General features: G+C 56.9%; 1 protein-coding gene across 1 annotated transcript in view; it reads right to left on the reverse strand.

The window, feature by feature from the left end:
• Positions 1–901: 901 nt before the first annotated feature.
• Positions 902–19,862, reverse strand: part of LAMB3 (laminin subunit beta 3) — a 35,529-nt gene continuing 16,568 nt past the window's right edge. The window contains exons 6-22 of the mRNA XM_040985287.1: positions 19,218–19,281; positions 18,709–18,902; positions 16,900–17,020; positions 16,002–16,190; positions 14,141–14,296; positions 13,571–13,767; positions 13,184–13,295; positions 12,350–12,728; positions 10,763–10,923; positions 10,414–10,634; positions 9,964–10,161; positions 9,490–9,634; positions 5,432–5,639; positions 4,959–5,100; positions 4,398–4,574; positions 3,546–3,699; positions 902–1,352 (exon numbers count right to left, since the gene is read on the reverse strand). Coding sequence (XP_040841221.1) covers positions 1,216–1,352; positions 3,546–3,699; positions 4,398–4,574; positions 4,959–5,100; positions 5,432–5,639; positions 9,490–9,634; positions 9,964–10,161; positions 10,414–10,634; positions 10,763–10,923; positions 12,350–12,728; positions 13,184–13,295; positions 13,571–13,767; positions 14,141–14,296; positions 16,002–16,190; positions 16,900–17,020; positions 18,709–18,902; positions 19,218–19,281 — 2,955 coding nt within the window. The 3' untranslated portion in view covers positions 902–1,215. The remainder of the gene's footprint in view (positions 1,353–3,545; positions 3,700–4,397; positions 4,575–4,958; positions 5,101–5,431; positions 5,640–9,489; positions 9,635–9,963; positions 10,162–10,413; positions 10,635–10,762; positions 10,924–12,349; positions 12,729–13,183; positions 13,296–13,570; positions 13,768–14,140; positions 14,297–16,001; positions 16,191–16,899; positions 17,021–18,708; positions 18,903–19,217; positions 19,282–19,862) is intronic.

The raw sequence follows: 19,862 nt of genomic DNA on the forward strand, positions 1-19,862 counted from the left end.
GCTCTGCTTGCTTCTTTCAAAGTCTGAGGCAGCTCAGGAACTTCTGAGTGTGTCACGTGGAAAGTGCGTGGGCAGCTTGACACAGGACAGGAATCAACAGTGGAAGCCGATCTGCATGAGGCGCCCGCAGTGTGCCACGCACCTGGTGGTGACATGTGTGACATGCTCGCCACCACCACTAGGTGGCAGGAAGCCTGGGCTCCAACATCCCTTCTCTTAAAGACCATGTTAGAAGACAAGTCTGAGCCACAGCCTTGGCCAACCTAGCATCTCTGTGACACGTAAGTGACTCAGCTACAGCCCAGCTAACAAGTTGCTCAGGCCTCAGTTTCCTCACTTCCTCTAGGGGCCAGGCAGCACCACCAACATCAGGAGATCATGAGCCCGAGTTAATATAGAGAAGATGCTTTGCACCACCAGGATATGGTTAGCACGTGCATGCATGCATACACACACACACCACACACACATGTGCATTCCTATACAATCTTTCCTTGGAGGGCCCCAGGCAGACATCACTTTAGTCCTGCCTTTGCGGCCTGTGTGACTTGGGAACCCATCATGTCTCTTCTTTAGGCTTTAGCTTCCTCATCTGTCACTCAAAAGCTGGGCTGCTGTTCAAAGATGAGAATGGTACCTGTAATCGTCCCAGAATGGGATCCCACAGGTCCCGGTTGGGGAGGGTCCAGTTCCCCCTCCATTGGGCTCCAGGCTAGCTGGACTGAGCAGAGCAGGTGCCCAATGGGCTCAAGCAGAAGAGTGTCCAGGAACTCAGACAGAAGTCAGAGACAAACAGAGCCAGGAGACAGCCATTTTCCCTCTCTGAGCCTCAAGCTCCTGTCCAAGGATTTTTATTGGGTCTTCACTTACACATCATTTTTTTTTTTACAAGTTGTGTGTGTGTCCAGGATTCAGCCACAACAGATCAGAGGGTAACGACTCTGCCCTGCCCAGCCCCTCTGGACTTGAAAATTCCCAGGTCATGGTCACAGCAGCAAGTACATCTTGCCAACATGGGGGTCCCGCCAGCTCAGGCTCAGCTGTAGCCCAAGGTCACCAAACAGCCACACACCAACGGAGGTCTAGGCTCTGCTCCGGGCGGTTCCAGGAGCCAGAAATCATCCCAGCCTGCTGCTCCCCAGGAGCCACGTGGTGGTGGTGGGAGGTGGAATGGAGAGGGGCAGAAGGCCAGGGAGGCGGACAGAAGGGCAGGCCTCACTTGCAGGTGGCATAATAGAGCACACGCTCACTGATGTGGTCCCGGATCTGCTCCACGCGTTTCTCCAGCCCTGCCAGGTCCGCTGAGCGCAGCACAATGGCCTGGTTGCCCCGCAGCAGCTCCGACTCCATGTCTGAACAGAACCGCAAAGGAGAAGTGGGTGGGGAGGTACCCAAAGTTGTCCCTCTCTGCCTTCTCCTCTGCTGCCCCAGGCTACCTCCTACACCAGTCTTAGAAGAACTCAGAAGGCAGGCGTTAGCCCAGGGGCACCCCCAGTCACCCAATGTCCCTGCCCCTCTCCTCTGCTCTGGCTATTTCAGTGGTCCCAGCTGATACAGGAGCCATAAGCAATCCACTGCTATGGGACCCAGACAGTTGCCAAGCCACCAAGGCCCATCATGCAAGTTCCTTAGCAAGCAAAAAAGCTGGTGGCTGGGTGACCTGAATCCATGCCCACTCTCCCTGCCCCAAATGCCACTGCAGAAAGATGCAGTCCTTTCTTCTGCACACCACCTCCAGGTGACAGGTGGGTTCTGCAGTGTTGCAGTTCAGCCTGCCCCTGCTCTAGCAGGAGTCCCCTCTCCTACACTCAGTCTTGGGGTGAGCACTCCCAGGAACAAGGTGGGAACACAGACTGCCTTCATGCACCTCTGGTCATTAAAAGAAAAGAGAAAAGTCATGTTTCCATCCACCCAGCTGTCTCAGGCCTGTGTCCCTGGGCAGCACGGAAATACACCTGCCATGTCCCCATACAGCAATCCAGCCCTTGGGGCATTCTGTCTGCTCCCCATCTGGTATCATTCGTGTGTCCCTCCCTTTTTCTGCCCCAGGTTCCCCCTCCCCCCTGGTGGCTACAGCTTTGTGGGCTTCCCATCTGAAGGTGGAGTAGCCCCCATGTGGACACAATTCTTCCTAGCATATCTGGCACTGGGTTGTTACTGGGCTGTTCTTCAGCCAGCAGGCAGCCACATGGACCCACAGGCTGATCAAACACTTCTGTTCACAGGGTTGTGAAACAGCTGCCGTTCCATTCCCAGGACCCCAAAACCCAGAGCTCCCCCACCTCACGCACAACCCTCCCTAGTGTCCTGCAGGTAACTGTCGCACTGCAGGCAGGGGAAAGCTTCCTCTCAGGCTAACATCCTGACCTTCCTGTCGGTGGATGTGTACCACACCAGTGGCTTGAGAGCTTCTATGTCACCTCCTTATTTTAGCTCCTGTGTGTGCACCAGCTCTTGTGGCAGCAGCGACACATTCACCATGGAGCACACTTGCAGCTCCTCAAACTCCTGGACCTTCTGGGAGAGCAGCAACTGGTGTTTGCTTGTCACTTCCTCATTGGTGTTCCTGCCATCCTTAGCCTCTAAGAGGCCAGGCCTCCCCTGAGCTGTATTTGAGGGCTAATCAAACAAGGCGGAGTGGGAGGTTTGCTTTTTTCCTTCTATTAGCTTCAGCCCATTCTTTGAGACTTTGGCTACAGCCTGAGCAGAGTGGTTCTGCTGCCCAATATACTACCTGTCCATTGTCCACACACTTATTGAGCAAATTCCTTTTCCACCCACTGAGGGCAAGATGTGGGCAATGTCAACCCAGCCACTGCCACCTTCCTGCAGGTCTACCCCTCTGATCTGGCCCATCGGCTGGGGGTGGCTGCAGTTTCCTGTCTTACCCATCACCGATCCAGCCACCTGGCTGTCTCAGTGATGACATTCACTCAGCTAACCAAGGAGTTTCCTCTGCCAATGTGCCTCTGATGGTGGTACCTGGCGGACACCCCAGGCCCGTGCCCTGATCATGGAGGTGGACACTGCTGGAAATCCTTGCTTCTTTTTACTGAGGAGAACTGGAACTGCCCAAGGACACTCACTGGGTCTCTGCCATGTTCAGAGACAGGAGGGCAGCTTCCTGCTGCTCCCAGGGCCACTCTGCCTCTGTATCCTCCCTCGCAGGAGAGCCCAGCCACGTGCAGGAACCATGTGAGTCCCTGGCTACCTCTCTCCCCTCTTCCACATGCCCGATCTTGGTCCTTTACTCTACTTCCGGCTGCATGCCTAGCCCTGCACCTTTATCTCACCCAGCACATCTCCCTGAAGCCACCTGTCATTCCAGCCCCAACACGGACCACCTTCATGCATCCAGTGGGCAAGAGGGCCAGAGGACATCATCTGGGTGGAACGCTTCCCGAGGGCAGGCTGTGCCTCCCAGGTGCCGGGAGGAACCCTTTGCTCTCACACCCTTGGCACAAAAAGCTTTCACCAAAGGAGGCCTCAGATGCCACAGGTGGCCACTGACCCTTTGCCCAGCAGGCTATGCCCCTAGACCTCACCTCTCATTCTGTCCATCATCTCCACAGTCTCTTCAAACAGCTCCTCCGCCTCTGTCTTGACACTCAGGATCCGGTTGCCCTGCTCACCCAGCATGGAACTCTGACCCAAACGACCCTTCAACTCTGTGTATTTCTGCTGGAGTTGCGCAAATCCCTGAAAGGCATAGCATGGTCTCAGTGTTGCCATCATCATCAGCCAGAGTTCCAAAGGGCTGGAGAGCCTGACGTCACCCACTCCACACACAGTTCAGGCGCCATCTGTTACTCCCCAGTGTCTTCGAGGTGTCTAAGCCACAAGCCACACCCTGTGCTTCCCTTCTCTGTCTCCACTGCTTCCCACCCCTCTCCCACCCTCACATTCCCAGTCCCATGCCAGGCCCACAACTGCTTGTTAATGGCCAGCTACCACCTAATAGTACACTTAGTCATTAGGTCATTGGCCCTGAACTACACATGCCAATGCTCCTGACCCTGGGCTGCGGAGCAGCTGGTATACCTGAGATACGGAGAATGGCTCTCAGAATTTCTCTGATCTTGTTCTCTTAAAGAGAAGCTAAGCCAAGAGTTGCCTGTCAGGCCTGGGAGGCAGGAGGCAAGCTCCGGATTGTGTGTCAAGCCTGTTGTGCAGATGAGCTCTGGGCTTGAGGACGTATCACTCCCTCGCCTGTGAAAGAAGACTGGCCACAACAGTGAGCCAGCCACTCAGATACAGCTCAAATGCCTGGCCAGGTCCTGCTGTTTAGATCAGCTGATGGCACCAGTCCATGCACAGTCTTATAAAGGGCCAAGCCCTTCTTGACCAGACCCATCTCCCCAGGTGGCATCACCAGGCTCACTTGGCCCTCCGTGTACCTCTTGGGCACTCAGTGCCTGCTGGCTGGCTCCCACTGCGAGCTGCTGAGCCCGGGTTGCCTGTGCCCGCTGCTGCTGGGCCTGGAGCCGAAGTTTCTGTATCCGCGCCTGGAAGTCACCCAGTTGGCCTGTCATGCCTGTCACTAGCACTTCTGCCGGTCCCAAGACCTGCTGAACCTGGGGAAAGAGAAAGCAGAGCAGGAGTTGATGCAGAGGGTCTCACAGGCTGGGGCTCCACTTTTACTCCAGCTCTTTAGGCGATGAAAATTTCTCCAGTGGGGATGTTGCAACGGTTGCCTTCCCTGTGGAACCCTTACCTGGCTACTGACATCCCGACCTCCTCTTCCTGCAGCTCAGCTGGCCTCAACCTGCTGCAGCTCCGAGCCATCCCTGCCTCCTGCACCCCAGCCACGAGGCCAAGCCCTAGGTGGGCCACCCTCCTTCTCTCGACCTCCAGTCCAATTCCCATCCAGGTCGCTTCCTGGCATCTTCCATGTCTTGTACTTGAGTCTCCCTGTCCATCACTAAATGCTGATGCCGGAAGGGGCCCCCAGTCCTCACCTCAGCAACCCTCTCCTGGATGAGCCGGAGGGAGCGGCCAGTGCCTTGCATGGTGACCTGTGCTTCCTGTAGCCCCGCGGTGCCCTGTCGCAGGTGTCCGACCACGTCCTCCACCTGCCCCTCCACGGCATGGGCTTGGCTCCTGGGGCAAGGAGGCAGACAGCATGAGACAGCAGCAGAATATACACATATTTAACTGTTATCTCCATTTAAGACAAGGTCCTTCCCCACCAAGGCCAGTCGCCAGGAGAATAAGAACCCAAGGTGGAGATGAGTGTGGATGCCATACCAGGGTGTTCCTTGACGCAGCTGTGAGTGGCAGGCACATAGGGGCACAAAGGGCTTGAAATAGGACTGTGTGGCCCTCAACCCGCCCCCACCCCTGCCTCTTCCCAGCCCTCTGTAAAGGGTTGGGGGAATCACACAGCAGCCCATCCCCAGGCCAGGTAGAAAGTCAGGGTCCAAGGCTGCACCTGGCCTGCTCAGCCTCAGCCTGCAGCCTGCGGGCCCGCTCAATGTCCTGCTTGGTCTGGGACAGCACCAGATCCACGTTGGGAAGCCTGGTCACAATGGCCTGGATCTCACGCATCTTCTGCAGCACGGTGGCCGAGTCTGCGGGCAGCCACATGCTCAGCACAGCCTCGCTCATCTCCTGGATGCTGGCTGCGTCGTTGTCGGGATCTGTAAGAGAAGTGTGTCCATCAGAATGCAGGAACCCACCTACCTCCCCCAAAACTGGGGACTTCTGCAGGCCCTTCAGCCACAACGACGGAAGGTGCTGCTGGGACCCCCCAAGCTGTGGCTTCCTCAGAACCCCAGTGCCAGCGCCTGCCCATCTGCCCCGTACTTCCCAGGAGTGCTGCTGGAGGACTGTCCCACACTCCCTGCTGCAGGGAGGAGGGCTGGCACAGCTGTGTCAGCTAACTGCTGCCACCACAGGAAGCTGGGGCTGGAAGAGGAGTTGGTGCCAGGCAGCTGCTACTGAACAATGCCTGCAGTGCACACAGCCCCAACCCACAGTCAGGGAGGGCAGTGGGAGCTGGCCAGGAGACCCTTTCTTCCTGCCGTCCTGGAGAGCCTGTCCTCACAAATGCAGAGAAGGAACAGGAAGTCTTGGCCCAGATGTCCCTTTCTGGAGAGTCCAGCATAGGCCTCCTCCTCACCTCTCGACCTCCCTCCCCAGCATCTAGCACCACCTGTCTGCCCAACACTGAGCCCACCTGTTTGACCTTGTTCATATAAGTTCTGGGAAGGGCCCGGAGCGATAGTATAGTGGTTAAAGTCCTCGCCTTGCACAAGCCAGGATCCCATATGGTTGCCAGTTCTAATTCCGGTGGCCTGCTCCCTGCTTGTGGCCTGGGAAAGCAGGTGAGGACAGCCCAAATTCTTGTGACCCTGCACCCACATAGGAGACCCGCAAGAGCTCCTGGCTCCTGGCTTTGGATTGGCTCAGCACCAGCCACTGTGGTCACCTGGGGAGTGAACCATCAGACAGAAGATCTTCCTCTCTGTCTCTCCTTCTCTCTGTATATCTGTCTTTCCAATAAAAATAAATAAATCTTTAAAAAAAGAAGTTCTGGGAAGACTAGGACTGGTTTTTGTCCATAGCTGTGTTCTCAGACCCTCTCACAGCACCTAGAACTTGGAGGCCCTGGGTGTCTGGAGAGTGAATGAATGATCAAAAGGGCTCCAGTCCATCCACCCTTTACCAATGCAAGCAACCTGAGGCAAATATTTGAGTGCAGTTTCCTGATCTGGAAAATGGGCAGGACGATCCCATCTTGAAGGTGCAATGCAAAACAATCAATAAGCAAAGGTTTGCACGCACCAACCCTTGGCTGGAAAGTAAGGCCAACAGTGGGGAGACTGCAGCTCCTCCTCTCCTCCCTCTGTGCTGCTGGCAGGTTTGGCTGGGACTGGGGGGAAGAGGACGGGGCTGCCACCCAGAGGCTTCTCCTGGGGCCTGACCTCCCCTGTGGCCCCAGCAGGCTGCAGCAGCACCCCACACCACCAGGAAGGCCGAAGCTGTGTCAGTTTGCAGCCGTGTTCCTGGGGCAGCCTAGCTGAGTTTAACCATGTAGCTTTCCTGGTCCGCTAGCTTCTACAAGGACACCCCTCTGTTATGTGAACCACAGACCCACTCTCCCAGGGGGCTGAGAAAGGGCTCCCCCAGAAGGCTCCTCCAACCAAATGAGCACTTCCCCTCCAGCTCCGGCTCTCCTTGATTCTGCACCCCTCAGATGTCCCACTCCAGTCTTGTGGCCTTCTGGGTCCCAGGGTGGGCTTGGCAGATGCTTACTGCTCTGGACCACAGTGTATGAGCAGTGGAGACTGTGAGCCCACCTAGACCTGGTTCCTGCCCCAATGGAGCATGACGTGGAGACGCAGGCGGATCAACAGGAGACCTAATCCTGCCAGAGATGCTAAGAAGGCCACTGACTCAGCAGCCCACCCAAGCAGGAGAGGTGTAGGGGGCTTCCTGATGTCTGAACAATACTTAGAGGATGAGCAGGAATTGGGCAGGTCAGGCGAGGCCATCCAGAGAGAAGAAGCAGACTAGCAAAGGAGACCGTGTGTGTGTGTGTGTGTGTGTGTGTGTGTGTGTGTGTGTGTGTGTGTGTGTCCACGCACCGACGGGTGGTGTGGACAACAGAGGGAGCCCACTGAACCTGAGCAGTATGCCATCTCTGAGCTGGTACCTTCAGAAAGGCTGCCTAACTTCTCTGCGCCTACATTACTTATAAGGGAAGTAGAATTAACAGCAGTGTTTGGCTCCTGTGGTCAGGATTTTAAACGTAACACATGCAAGCACTCAGAGCCATGCCTGGTACTTGGCAAGAACTTCATCAGCCTTCATTCTTCATCACGCAGGCTCCACCGGAAGAACTGGGCGGGACCAGGCCTGCTCTGTGAATGGGTTCCTCCCACTCCCACACTGGGCACAGCAGCCAGCAGCTGCCAGCATTAATACCACTCCAAAGAGCCGAGCCCACCACCACAGCAACTGTGAGTTATCCCGGACTCCTCTCAGGCAATGCTCCATCTCTCTGCCCTTGAACTCATCCCAGGACTTGCACTGAGAGCCAGTCTAGCTGAGAGGGCAGAAGGTAGCTGGCTGCTGCCTTCCTGCCTGTTCACATGAGCCTGGGCTCTACCAGAGGGCAAAAGCCCTAAGCACACCTTCCCCTACACACACACACACACACACACACACACACACACACACACACACACACACCCCGCTTTGAGGGCCCTAGCCAAGGTCAATGCAGGATGAGCACCCATTCAGTCTCACTGGGCTTGACTCAGTGACATGGTTCCTCTCTTTGAATCTGAACCCCACAGCTTTGCCATCCCCCCGTGTTCTCAGTGACATTCGCCGGGCCTCGCGGCCTCAAGCACATCATGAGACCTCCATGGATCCTCATGTCTCACTCCGACCTGCCATCTGCACTCAGAAGGGAGCCATGCCCTAGTTGTGCAAAACACTGTAATAGTAGCAAGAGGAGCTACTGCCGTCACACCAAGCCCTAGCTCATATTAACTGGGCTCCCTGCCAAGCAAATTCCCTGGCAGGGACCAGGAATCTAATAATATCAACTCACATTCCGGAGGCACCTTTCATTTTTTCAAAACACATTTTATATCAGTTAATGGATCCTCGGAATAAACTTGTGAAATACTAGCGTCTCCATCTGCCAGTGAAGGACGAAGCAAAGAGGAAAGCAGTGTGCCTGAAGTCACAGCGGGCACTGAGGCCTGCGTGAGGACCCTGCCATTTCAGGGCTCGCTCTCACTCCCCAGGCCAGCGAGGAAGGGATCTGGTTCGTCTATCCCATCCACCCACGTCAGACTCTCTCCTAGGGCCTGGCCCTGTGCTAGGCGCTGGTGACACAGCTGTAAGTCAGACAGACACGCACCAGCCCTGCCCACTCAGAATTGGACTAGCAGGACAGACAGAGCATCTACACCCACAGAGTTCAGAATCATGCGTGATGAAGTGAAGGCACTGGAGGGGTATGCCATGGGGAGAGGGTGGATCACAGGCAGGGCTGGTCAAGATGGATCTCTTGGGGCGACTGGCACATAAACCCAGGCCTGCGACCCTAGGAGCGTCAGCTCTGAAAAGAGCATCCCGTGCAGAGAAACAGCACACGCACATCCCACATCCCACATCCCACATCCCAAGCAAGGCGTTTATGTATCCAAGGGTGGTCGGTGGGGACAGGTGCACAGGGTCTCAGCCAGGAGGCAAGCAGAGGTCACGGCAGATTGCTTGTTTGTCCAAGAATAAGGGGAAGCCATTGGAGGACATGAAGCAAGGTGGAGATGTAAGCCAATACCTGTCCTTTTAAAGGATGTGAATGGATCACAGGGGATAGGAGAGGAGTTGGGGGAGAAGTCCAAGGCCTTGCTGTTGTCCTGTAATGGGGGCCTGGCTCAGGATACTGACAGGTGTGGAGATGAGGGGAGGAGGCGGGTAGCTGATGACATGGGACTGGGGGCACGCAGAACCAGGGCCCAGGCTCACCTGCGAGGAAGTCCCGGACCTGCTGGATGAGGAGCCGGGTGCGGCTGAGACCTTCCTCCATCTGGGAGCGGCTGCTGCTCACCTGGGTTTCCAGGCGCTGCACGTCGGACTGCACCTGCGAGGCGGCCTCCTCCGCTGCCCTTATCTGTTGATGAACACGGCCCCAGTCCCGGTCAGGAGGGGCAGAGGCAGCTCGCAAAGTGCCTGTGGCTCATCCTCCGACCTAAGACCCGGAACACTCACAAACAACCTGGCTTGGCCCAAGAGAAATGACATGGATGTTGGGTTTTTATAAAGCCCAACCATTGGCTCCAAGCTCGCTCTCTCTCGCACATGTTGTGGGGTCTTGTGCAAGTCACCTGCAGTCCCTGGGGTTTAACCCGCTGGCTCTGGAACAGAGCACTCTCCACCTCCCAGGGGCTCTAGGCTCTGTGCCTTGCCCCGGCCATGCCTGCCCTCCTCTGCCTCACCTACCATCTGCCTGGTCTGCTGGAGCTGGGCGTTGAAGCGTCGCAGCTGTTCGGCCACCTGCCCTGCCGTCCGCAAGGCCCCGCCCGCCCTGGGGAGGGCACCTGTGCAGTGGGAGCCACAGGCTGTGCTGTTGTCGCGAGGGCACAGCTCGCCGGGGCATGCTCCTGGGGTGCAGGCCGTCTGTCTGGAGCCACCACAGAGCTGGGGAGAAACAAGGGGTTATCGAGAAGCTCCTCAGCAAACACTCGGGAAACTCACACCCAGATATCACCATGACAACTGGGCACCAGCAACTTGTTTCCTTGGCAACCACTGAGCACCGGGTGAGGGGCACAAGGGTCAAGCTAGATGGGGAGTGGGGTAGGTTCTCTCTGGGTCAGCTTCGCTCTGATGCGGACCGAATGGCAGTGACCAGTGTGTGCCAAGCTGAGGCAGAGCAGCATGTCAAGTCACCTTGTTGATGGTGGGTGTCAGGTCAGGCAAGGCGGCCACCTGCAGGCGCAGGGCCTCAAGCTGGGGGCTGCTGGCAGCCCCTCCACTCCCTGCCTGCCACTCCAGTCTCTCAGCCTCTCTCCGGTTTTCTCTGAGTTGACTCAACAAGCTGGAACTGTCGGACACCCGCTGGGCAGCCTGGGCCGAACGCTTATAAGCTTCAGTCAGCACGTGGAAGCCTCCTGCAGGAGGAGAGAATGGGGCTGGCCCTGCACCTGGCTGCAGGGGCCTGGGAGAGTGGGTGGCTCACAGCCCCACCCCGTCCCCCTAGGTCCACAATGTGGTGCTGTCTGCGCCCCACTCGTCTCACCTGAAGGATCCGTGCTAGCTGGTTTTTCAAATTGCTCCCTCCTGTTCTGATACAGGACAAGGAGGTGCTGGAAGCTCCTGTCCAGGCTTTCCAAGTCTCCCGGGAAAGACAGCAGCTCCTCAGTCAGCGGCAGGTCCAGCTGCACACCCTGAAGACTCTGCCTGTCATGGGAGGGGAACTGTCACTGTCCCAGACCTCACCAGAACCAGCAGGGTCAGGAAAAGCAAAGGCCTTGGGCCAAGGCGGCAGGATGGAGAACCCACAAGGCCAGGGAGGGGACAGTGGTGCAGAGGTTGCCGCTGCAGGTCCCAGCATGACCACCTCTACCACCTGAAGGTGAGCCTGTGACCCGGCATCCCCTCCCTCACATCCAGTCTCCCTACGGTGTTTCTCTTCCTACTGCTTCCTTGGCTGTCTCCCTGCTCCTGGGCACAGCCCCTTCTCCTCTCCTTGCTGCAGGCTGCCTGCACAGCTGTGGCTCGCGAATCTCCCCCCTGCAGCCCACAGACACCCACTGAGCTCCAGACCCGCTAACACGGCCACTGTCTCTGCCGGCTGAGGGAGAGGGTCCGCTCCCCAGCCAGGCCATTGGGCTGTCCCTGGGCCCCATGCAGCTCCGGCAGACACAAGCTCATGGTGGCCCTCTCCAGGCTGGGCTCAGCACAGGTTGTTCTTGTGTGAGATGCCCCTCCGCGCCCGTATCCCCAACCCACCGAATGCCTGAGCATGGCTTTACCAACACCGGGTCTGGGGTCAGTCGGCACCTCTTCTGTGAAGCCCGCCTGGCTCACCCCCTCTGTGGGAGCTCTGCCTCTCTTATGACACAGGCCATGTTCCGGGACAGTGTTGACACAGAGCATCCCCTGGTCCCTGCCCTGTGAATGTCACATCCACGTGCATACACCCGCCGCCTTCTACAACACTTGGCTCATGAGAAATGCTTTAAAATCATGAGCAGTGGATGGATGAATGCATGCATGAGTAAGTGGGTGAATGAGCACCAACCCCTGCTCTGGTACCCGTGCCTAGACACAGCCAGCACATCCAGGGGTACCAGGGCTTCCATTTCCATTGCTCTGCAGCCCACTGCACGTCTGGATGTTCCCTGCCCCCCCACCCCGCCTGCTACTCCCCCACCCCGCCTGCTACTCTCCCACCCCGCCTGCTACTCCCCCACCCCATGCACCATCAGAAAGCCAGGGCGTGGGAAATGCAAGCAAGAAACTTCAGAAAGAAGATGTGGAGCTTGCGGGAGGGCTTCCACTGGGAAGGCAAGTGAGCAGCTATTTCTAGCACCCCGCCCCCCGCCCGCCAATGCCCCAAGGTGACTAATGCAGAGCTGACTGAGCCTGAAGCATGGGCTCCGGGCCTGTGCTCCAAGTCCCAGCCCTGCTGGCCGCGTGCGTGGCTCTGTCACACCACCTCGTCCCCTTGTGCAAAAAATGAAGTCATGCCACCTGCCACACCAGAACCAAAGACACCCAGGAAATGCCCCCATAGAAGACAGTGGGCTGCACCAGCCTGGGCAGGACCGGATGTCCCTGATGGGAAGCCACGTAATGCTGAGGTTTCTACACACTCGGCTACCTGATGGAGAAGATGCCATTGGCCACCTGTGACACGTCGTGCTCTGAGACTAGGGCACCGCCCAGCACTGCCTGGATCTGCTCCATCCTGCTCTTGGCATCCAAGAGCCGAGAGGCCAGGCCCTGGTCCTCCAGGCCTGGCCTGGACCCCAGGCTGGCAGTGGCGTTGTGGAGGCTGCCCAGGCGCAGGGCCTGCTCCTGGAGGTTGGCATCGTAGGTGTGGAAGCAAGGGTGGCAGGCCACACACACCGGGTGGCGGTCACAGTAGCCACGCTGGCACTGGTCGCAGCGACGTCCTGTCAGGCCGGGGCGGCACAGGCAGCGGCCGGACACTCTGTCACAGCCTCGGCCTTCGGTTCCCCGGAAATCACAGTCACAGGCTGGGGGCCGGGCGGGGAGAGGAAATGACGGGTCAGTTGGTCTGACCTGAGACTCGCTCTGCTCCACAAACTGGGAAAAGAGCACCCAGCGGCCACCAAATCCTGGGTCACACGCCTACGTCCAACCTCCCTTTCCCACCTCCAGGAGGCCCGCGGAGCTCCAGGCTGAGGCCCCTGGCCCAGCCCCATCTGCCTCCTTCAGGACAAGTGAAGCAGAGATGGAGCTGAGATCCACAGACCTGTGTTCTTGGGGCCACCATACGCTGACGCCCCCAAAGCGAGCACCCTCCCCAATCCCCATCCCTGTTACTGTTCCTGAAAAACACTCCATGGGGGGAGGGTGGGACCAGGACAGGTGTCCTGTGTACAAGGAGTGGAGTTCCCCCTCCTTGGCCCCTAGGCCATAGGTGTTGGCACTTGCTGCCCTGCCACCCTCCACGATACCACCAGCGCACCTCGGCATCCGGTCACCGCGTCTCCGTAGGTGCCATCCGGACACTGGCGAATGGCCGCAGCGCTACACGTCAGGCCGTCGAACCCTTCCCGGCAGGGGCACTGGCCTGTGAACTGGGGGACAGATGGCGCCATCAGGGGTTTCTGCTACCTGGGCTCCGCCTTGCCCACCCCAGCCCCAGGAGTTAGGGGCTTAGGGGCTGTGTTCCAGAGCCCCGGCGTGTAGGCTCTGGGCTCACAGGCTGCCGTTCCCCAACAGCAAATGTCCAAGTCCAGGTCCAGCGAGGCCCTGAGCAAGGCGTGGCAATTGGGGCAGTGGCCAATGGCAAGAGACACATGGGCCTCCCCCCCAGGCCCTGGTCCTCCAGGATGGGACCCCTCTCCCGCACCTGGTTGCATTGCTGGCTGAGGGAGTAACGCGGGTCGCATGCACACGGTTCGCAGCCACGGCCGCTGGCCAGCTTCCAGTGGTTGGGGGCACACTGGTCACACTTGGGGCCAACTACGTTGGGCAGACACAGACAGCGCCCGCTCTCCTCGTCGCAGGGCATGTCCTGCCGGGCTCCCAGGATGCTACAGTCACAGCCTGCGGGACGCACGGAAAGGGTGGGAAGAGGGGCCAGTGAGTCCTGGCCCGCAGCAGGAGCAGCATGGGGCAGGACGGCTCCCTGCACGACAGTCCGACAGTCCGGCCGGCTGTGACCTCTGGCCAGCTGGCAGCTTGGCCGCCCGCCGGACCCGCTCGCTCAGGTTGACTCAGTCCCACCTTCCAACCCCGGCCTGTGCTGCCATCTGCTGGAAGCAAGGGGCACAGCACCTAGAGCTGGGGAAAATACAGGACAGAAGGGGCAATAGCTGGCAAGTCCCCACCATACAACGCACGTTGGGAATTAGAGCTGAGGGATTAGTAAACGCCTCCACTGGCCGCACGCCCTGACCAGGTCGGGTCCCCGACTCACGGTGGCAGCCCTGCGGGTTGGTGTGCGTGAGCCCGGTGAAGCCCGGCTTGCACAAGTCACAGCGCTCTCCCTGCACATGCTCCTTGCACACACACTGCCCGGTGGCTGGGTCGCAAGGGGCTCCTGGCACAGCCCCATCTGGATCGCACTCGCAGGCTGGGAAACAAGAGCAGTGAGAACAGCCAGTCAATCCGGTTCAAAACCTCATTCTGTCTTGGGCTTTTGGTCACAGCTTAACCTGGTGAAGTTCCTCAGCCACACTACACCTTTGTCCCTTCATGTGTAAAATGGGAGAAATACTAGAGGCTAAGTTGGAGAAGGTGGGACATTCCCTGGCACCTGTTCAGGGCCAAGGTCACCTGCTTGCACTGGGCTGGGCACTGTCACTTGACACCTCTTAGTCCTCAAGATCACCCTGCAAGGTGGGGACTGCTCATACCCACGTACAGACCAGGGCACTGAGGCTCAGGGATGTTAAAGAACTTGAGATAATTAGCCACTCAACTGACTAATCCTCTACCTGCAAGCACTAGCATCCCCTATGGCTCAGTCCTGGCCGCCAATCCAGCTTCCCACCCAGTTCCCTGCTTGTGGCACGGGAAGACAGCAGAGGACGGCCCAAAGCCTTGGGACCCTGCACCTGTGTGGGAGGCTCAGCTCTGCTTTTGTGGTCATTTGGGTAGTCAACCCATGGGTATAAGACCCTTTCTATCTCTCCTTTTCTCTCTCTGTAAAATCCGCCTTTCAAATAAAAACAAATAAATGTAAAACCAAATATAAGAGATCACCCTACCAATACATGCCAGCAGCAGGTCAGAGCCAAGTGTGTCTGTCTTCTTTCAACACGCAGTAACGCTAACAGGAAGTGGTCCCCTCTCCCACACTCATCTCCTGGCCTCTCATCACTCCCCTGATGAGGCTGCCGGACCGACTGCTCCCGTCTCATTCGCCCTCCCCTCCATGACTGGCCTTGTGGAAATGTGAAGCCACCTCTGGGCATTCTGTTCCATTTCTTTCCATTTGTGAGTTGACTGACAGGCGGCCCTTCAGCAGCCAGAACCGGCCAATGTGAGGCCTTGCTGGTTCTGAATGTCAGTTGGGATGTCCACATCCCATACCAGAGGGCCTGGGGTCAGTGCCAGGTTCCGGTTTCTAACTCCAGCTCCCTGATAACTCACGCATCCAGGAACTGTCATCCTGCCACCCATGAGGCAGAGTGGATTGAGTGCCCAGCTCCTGACTCAGCAACAGGACATGTTGGAAGAGAACTAGTAGTGGATGGGGGTTTGCTCTCTGTCTCTCAAATGAACAACTACACAGACAGTCTGTAAAACAATAATTTGCAAACATTGTGCTAGGTTCATAGGAAAGTAGAAAAAATAAGCAGTAAACCACGTCCTAGCACAGTAGAAATAATATACATGGATACTCCAAAAAGTTCGTGGAAAAATGGAATTTGTAAATAAGTTTTCTCAGATGCAAAAATCACTGGAAATCTATATATCGTTTTTTCAAAGTCCACACTTGCCGCCAACTTCTCGGAGAGGCTCATAGAAAAATACCTCATCCTGGCATTCATGGGTGTCCACATTGTTACCAACCAGAGTTTGCACTCCCTGAGAGCAGGCAGTGTATGTGATGTTTGTTTTTTTCTCTCTCTTCTATGGTCAAAGTAAGGACTGTTAACTGACTGACTGCTCACTGGTTCAGAAAGGTCAACTGACTTGTCTAAACAAGCTATACATGTCCTGACCCACAAGTGAGCCTCCATGCTCCCTGAAGGCTTGTGTCCCCAGGACATGGCCAGGGCAGGTGGGCAAGGTGGATGGATGACTCCTGGGTCCCCAGGGCCCTAACTCACGGATACAGCTCTCCTGGATGGGAGCACCCGGACGCCGGTTCCGAAAGTAGTGCAGCTGACACCGCTCACAGTTCCTGCCCTCCGTGTGGTCCCGACAGTTGTCACACACACCTCCGTGTGTGCCCTGACTGGCGGCGAACACAGCAGGGTCAAAGTGACAGGTCTCGGAGTGCCCGTTGCAGTCACACCCTGGGAAAGGAGAATCCGCCCCCCGGGAGGGTGGTGACATGAGACCAGCACCATTGCCAGAACCATAATTGTCATCGACAGAGCTCGCTCCACCAACTGGAGGCTCCATGGCTCTGCAGCGCAGCTCAGAGAGGTGAGATGGGGAAATCGAAGCCTAGGGAGGCCTCCTTCCCTAACTTCCTAAAGGCTATGCAACCAGGAAGAGAGCAGAGTAGAGTAAGAACACAGGCCTCCTGGCTCCCAGGGTGATCAGCCATGCTGGGTGAGCGAGCCCTGGGAATGGAGCATGCCCAAGCCTTCCCCCACCCCAGAGACTTCCCTTTGGTCCTCTGCTCTCTCTAGGCCAGCGGAGTCCCTGCTTCCTTCACTCTCATAGGCAGAGATCTTGGCTCCAGGGCTCCCTCAGAAGCAGGAAACCAGGTAGGTTCTAAGCAGGGTAAGGCTGTGGAGGGACCTTATGAAAGGGGCCCAAGCCTTGGTGCCCCTAGGCTTGGCTGAGAGGGGCTGTGGAAACACTGGGGAGATGCCACTCAAATGGCCCCTCCATCACCACAGAGCCAGGTGAGCCTCCGGTGCAAGCAAACTTTAGCTTAGACTAAATATTACAATACAGATCCCTGCCAGTTCCTGCAGGAGGCCCGGGGGCCTTGCAGGGCCAGCTCCCAACCCAGCTTCTGCCTGCTAGGGAGGAGGGGGGCCAGGTTCTTACGTTGGCATTCATGGGCGTGCTGGCCCTCGGCGGGCCTCCAGGGCCGGTTGTTGTAGAAGGGTGCGCAGCGCTCGCAGTTGGGGCCAGCAGTGTTGTGCTGGCAAACGCACACATCGTGGACCTGAGGGAGAACAAGCCTCTGTCAGCAGGAATAATTCGCCAAGGGGAACACCTTGGATGGCCCTGTCCTTGTCCTCTCTGCCCCTGCCACCCAGTCCTCAGGACATGCATAGTGCCCTGATAGGGCTGGTGGCTGAACCCTGTCCTGAGGACCAGTGGCCTATCCTTGCCTGTGTGTGTGTGTGTATGTGAAAGAGAGAGAGAGACAGACAGAGAGAGAGAGAGCGCGCACAGGTATGGATGAGTGCACCTGCTGTTCTCCCCAGCGCTTGGACACCCCGATGTCACCCAGGGCGAGACAACATCTGAACAGCACTGGGATGTCCTTGTTGCTGATCCATGATTGTTGGAGCTGGCGGCTCAGTGGAGAGCTACATGCCAGCCCTCTGTGACTGGGCAGATGGAACGCCGATGGTAAATTGCTACTGGACTCATGAAAGCATAAAAAGAAAAGAGCTATTGTGTGCTAACTGCCCTCCAAGTTAGACCTAACCCCGCCCACCTGGCATTAGAGGATGCATCCTGTGTTTGCTCCATCCTTGTCTCCCGTGAATGGCCAGCACAGGCCCCTCCTTTCCCCAGCTGTTTTTCCTTCAGCTTAGAATTCCCTTCTCTCCGTTGACCAGCAATAGCCCCAGCCAATATGGGGACTCCTTCCTGAGGCACAGATCACAACCCTGTCTGCACTTGAGCAGTGGAATTAAAATACGCAGGTCCAATTTGATGTGATTCTCGGGGGTCCAGGCCCCAGGCACTGGTGATCCCCCATGAAGCCTTCTCTGTGAGGCACCAGGCTGAGCTGTCTCCTTCATCCACATCCATCCTGCCTTGCGACCCTCTTGGGCCAGCCTTGGGCTCTTGTCACCATTTCACAAGCCCTCAGCACTCCCTGGGCCGGCCTCCCTCTGGCTCCTCTGCAGCTCAGAGCAGGAGCTGATCCAGATCTGGCAAGAACAGAGTGGAGGGACACTCCTCTTGTCTGTTTTCCTCTCCCAGGCTATTGGATGTGATTTCCGACAAATCGCACACTGCCGTCTGATGACAGGAGAGGGAAGCCAGGCAGGGCAGATGACACGACACTCTGCTTCTCTGTCCCAGGGTCCCTGGGCTCTCCTCTCAGATCTCATGCTGGGTTTCCCGGGGAAATACCCCAAGCAGCTTATTGAACAGCTCCCATGCTTCCCAGATGGGACTCTGCCGGTCTGATTTGGACTCAGCCTCTATCCTAAGCACTGCTGGCTTACTCTGCCCCCATCTCACTGCTAGGTGGGACGAGGATCCCTAGGGACTTCTGCAGTGTTGTTGCCAATGATAACATCGGAGCATCTTAGGGTGGTGGTCTGGGTAATTTTTTTGGTAGTTCTCAATGAAAGCATAGGTTGTAACTTATGTATTTACATATTTGAATAATAATGTGCATATTATAACTACAATATGTAGCCAAGGTTGAGAAATTCTGCCTGCCTGAGCTCTCCTACTAAAAAGTTAAGGCACATCCCAAACTGTAAAGCCGACTTCCAGGGGTACTGTAGCACTGACGCTAAGAGAGTACTCAGATTCTTCATTGTGGCTGCCCCAACGCTGTACACCTTGCTGTGCCCTGTGTGCTTTACAGGAGCCCCGAGAACGTCCCTCAACTGCCCCAGCCCTGCCCCCTCCCGCTCAGCCCATCACACTCCAGGTTGTCACCTGCACAGCAGTGGAGGGGCCAGCAGGGGCTCCAGGCCTGGGGGTGCAGCGGTCAGCATGGCCATGACAGAAGCAACTGCCCTGCAGCCGCAGCTGGGACACGGCGAAGTAAGCACTGGGAGGGTGGTAGCCCCGCTGGGGCACAGGGGCCAGCTGGGTGAAGTTGACTCTCAGGTTGGTGATGTCACCTAGTTCTGAGGGGAGTCAATGACAAGCAGGGAAAAGGGGTTGGGAAAGTAAAGTAAAAATGAAGAAACAACAGCAAATAGAGCTGTTCTGGGGGACGATGGGTCAGAAGAGGCTGGTCTTCCAACTCCTTTTCGCTGTCTTCTGAATGCTGAACCAGGAGACCCTCAACCTCCCCATGACATGACCCCATAACACACAGCACCCCATGAGGTCAGCAGGGTGAGGAGCAAGACTCCTGGGGAATTACAAGTTGGGCCCAGATGCTAACATTTTTTGCTCCCCCCTGTAGTCCCACAGGCAACAAGGGGAGCCACACTGACCTTGAATTTTTTTACTTTGAGTAGCTGGAATGGCAGATGCTAACTCCATCAGGTTGAGCTGGACCTAGAGAAAGTTGGGTAGGAGAACTGAAGAAGAAGGAGTGGGTGCGTCCCCGGCCCAGAGGAAGCTGCCTTTTGCTGTGATGGCCCACCAGCTCAGACTCCATGGCCTCCCTCCCACCTGCAGCCTGGGGGAGCTAGAAGATGGCCTTGTGTGTGTGTGTGTGTGTGTGTCCAACCCTCTTCTCTCTGGTTGAAAACCTAAATACCTATGTCTTTCCTGATTTGTCTGGATCAACAATGCAGGTAGCAGAAATTGGCATGAGAGGGCTAAGATACAGAATCATTTTAAAGTCACCCAGGATGAAGGAGAGAGCATGACTCGGCATGTGGGAAGGAGGTGATGACAGCGCTCTGGACACCTCCAATTTCAACTCTACTTCTTCTGTGTAATAAGGACTACTCATTTAGATAGAGTGTGCATGTCAACCCTCCACGAACCTAGGACACATGTCCTGTGCTCAGGTTGGAGACTGTGGAGGATGACGTGAAGGACAAGGAGGAGGGAGAAGGCAGCTCTGGGTGCCCCTGTGTCTCAGCCAGGAGGAGAAGTGGGACAGCAGCTCTGGGTGGGGGAATCAGAAA

This window comes from Ochotona curzoniae, unplaced genomic scaffold (assembly GCF_017591425.1).
Source record: "Ochotona curzoniae isolate NIBS_2020 unplaced genomic scaffold, NIBS_Ocur_1.0 contig_430, whole genome shotgun sequence".
NCBI lineage: Eukaryota > Metazoa > Chordata > Mammalia > Lagomorpha > Ochotonidae > Ochotona > Ochotona curzoniae.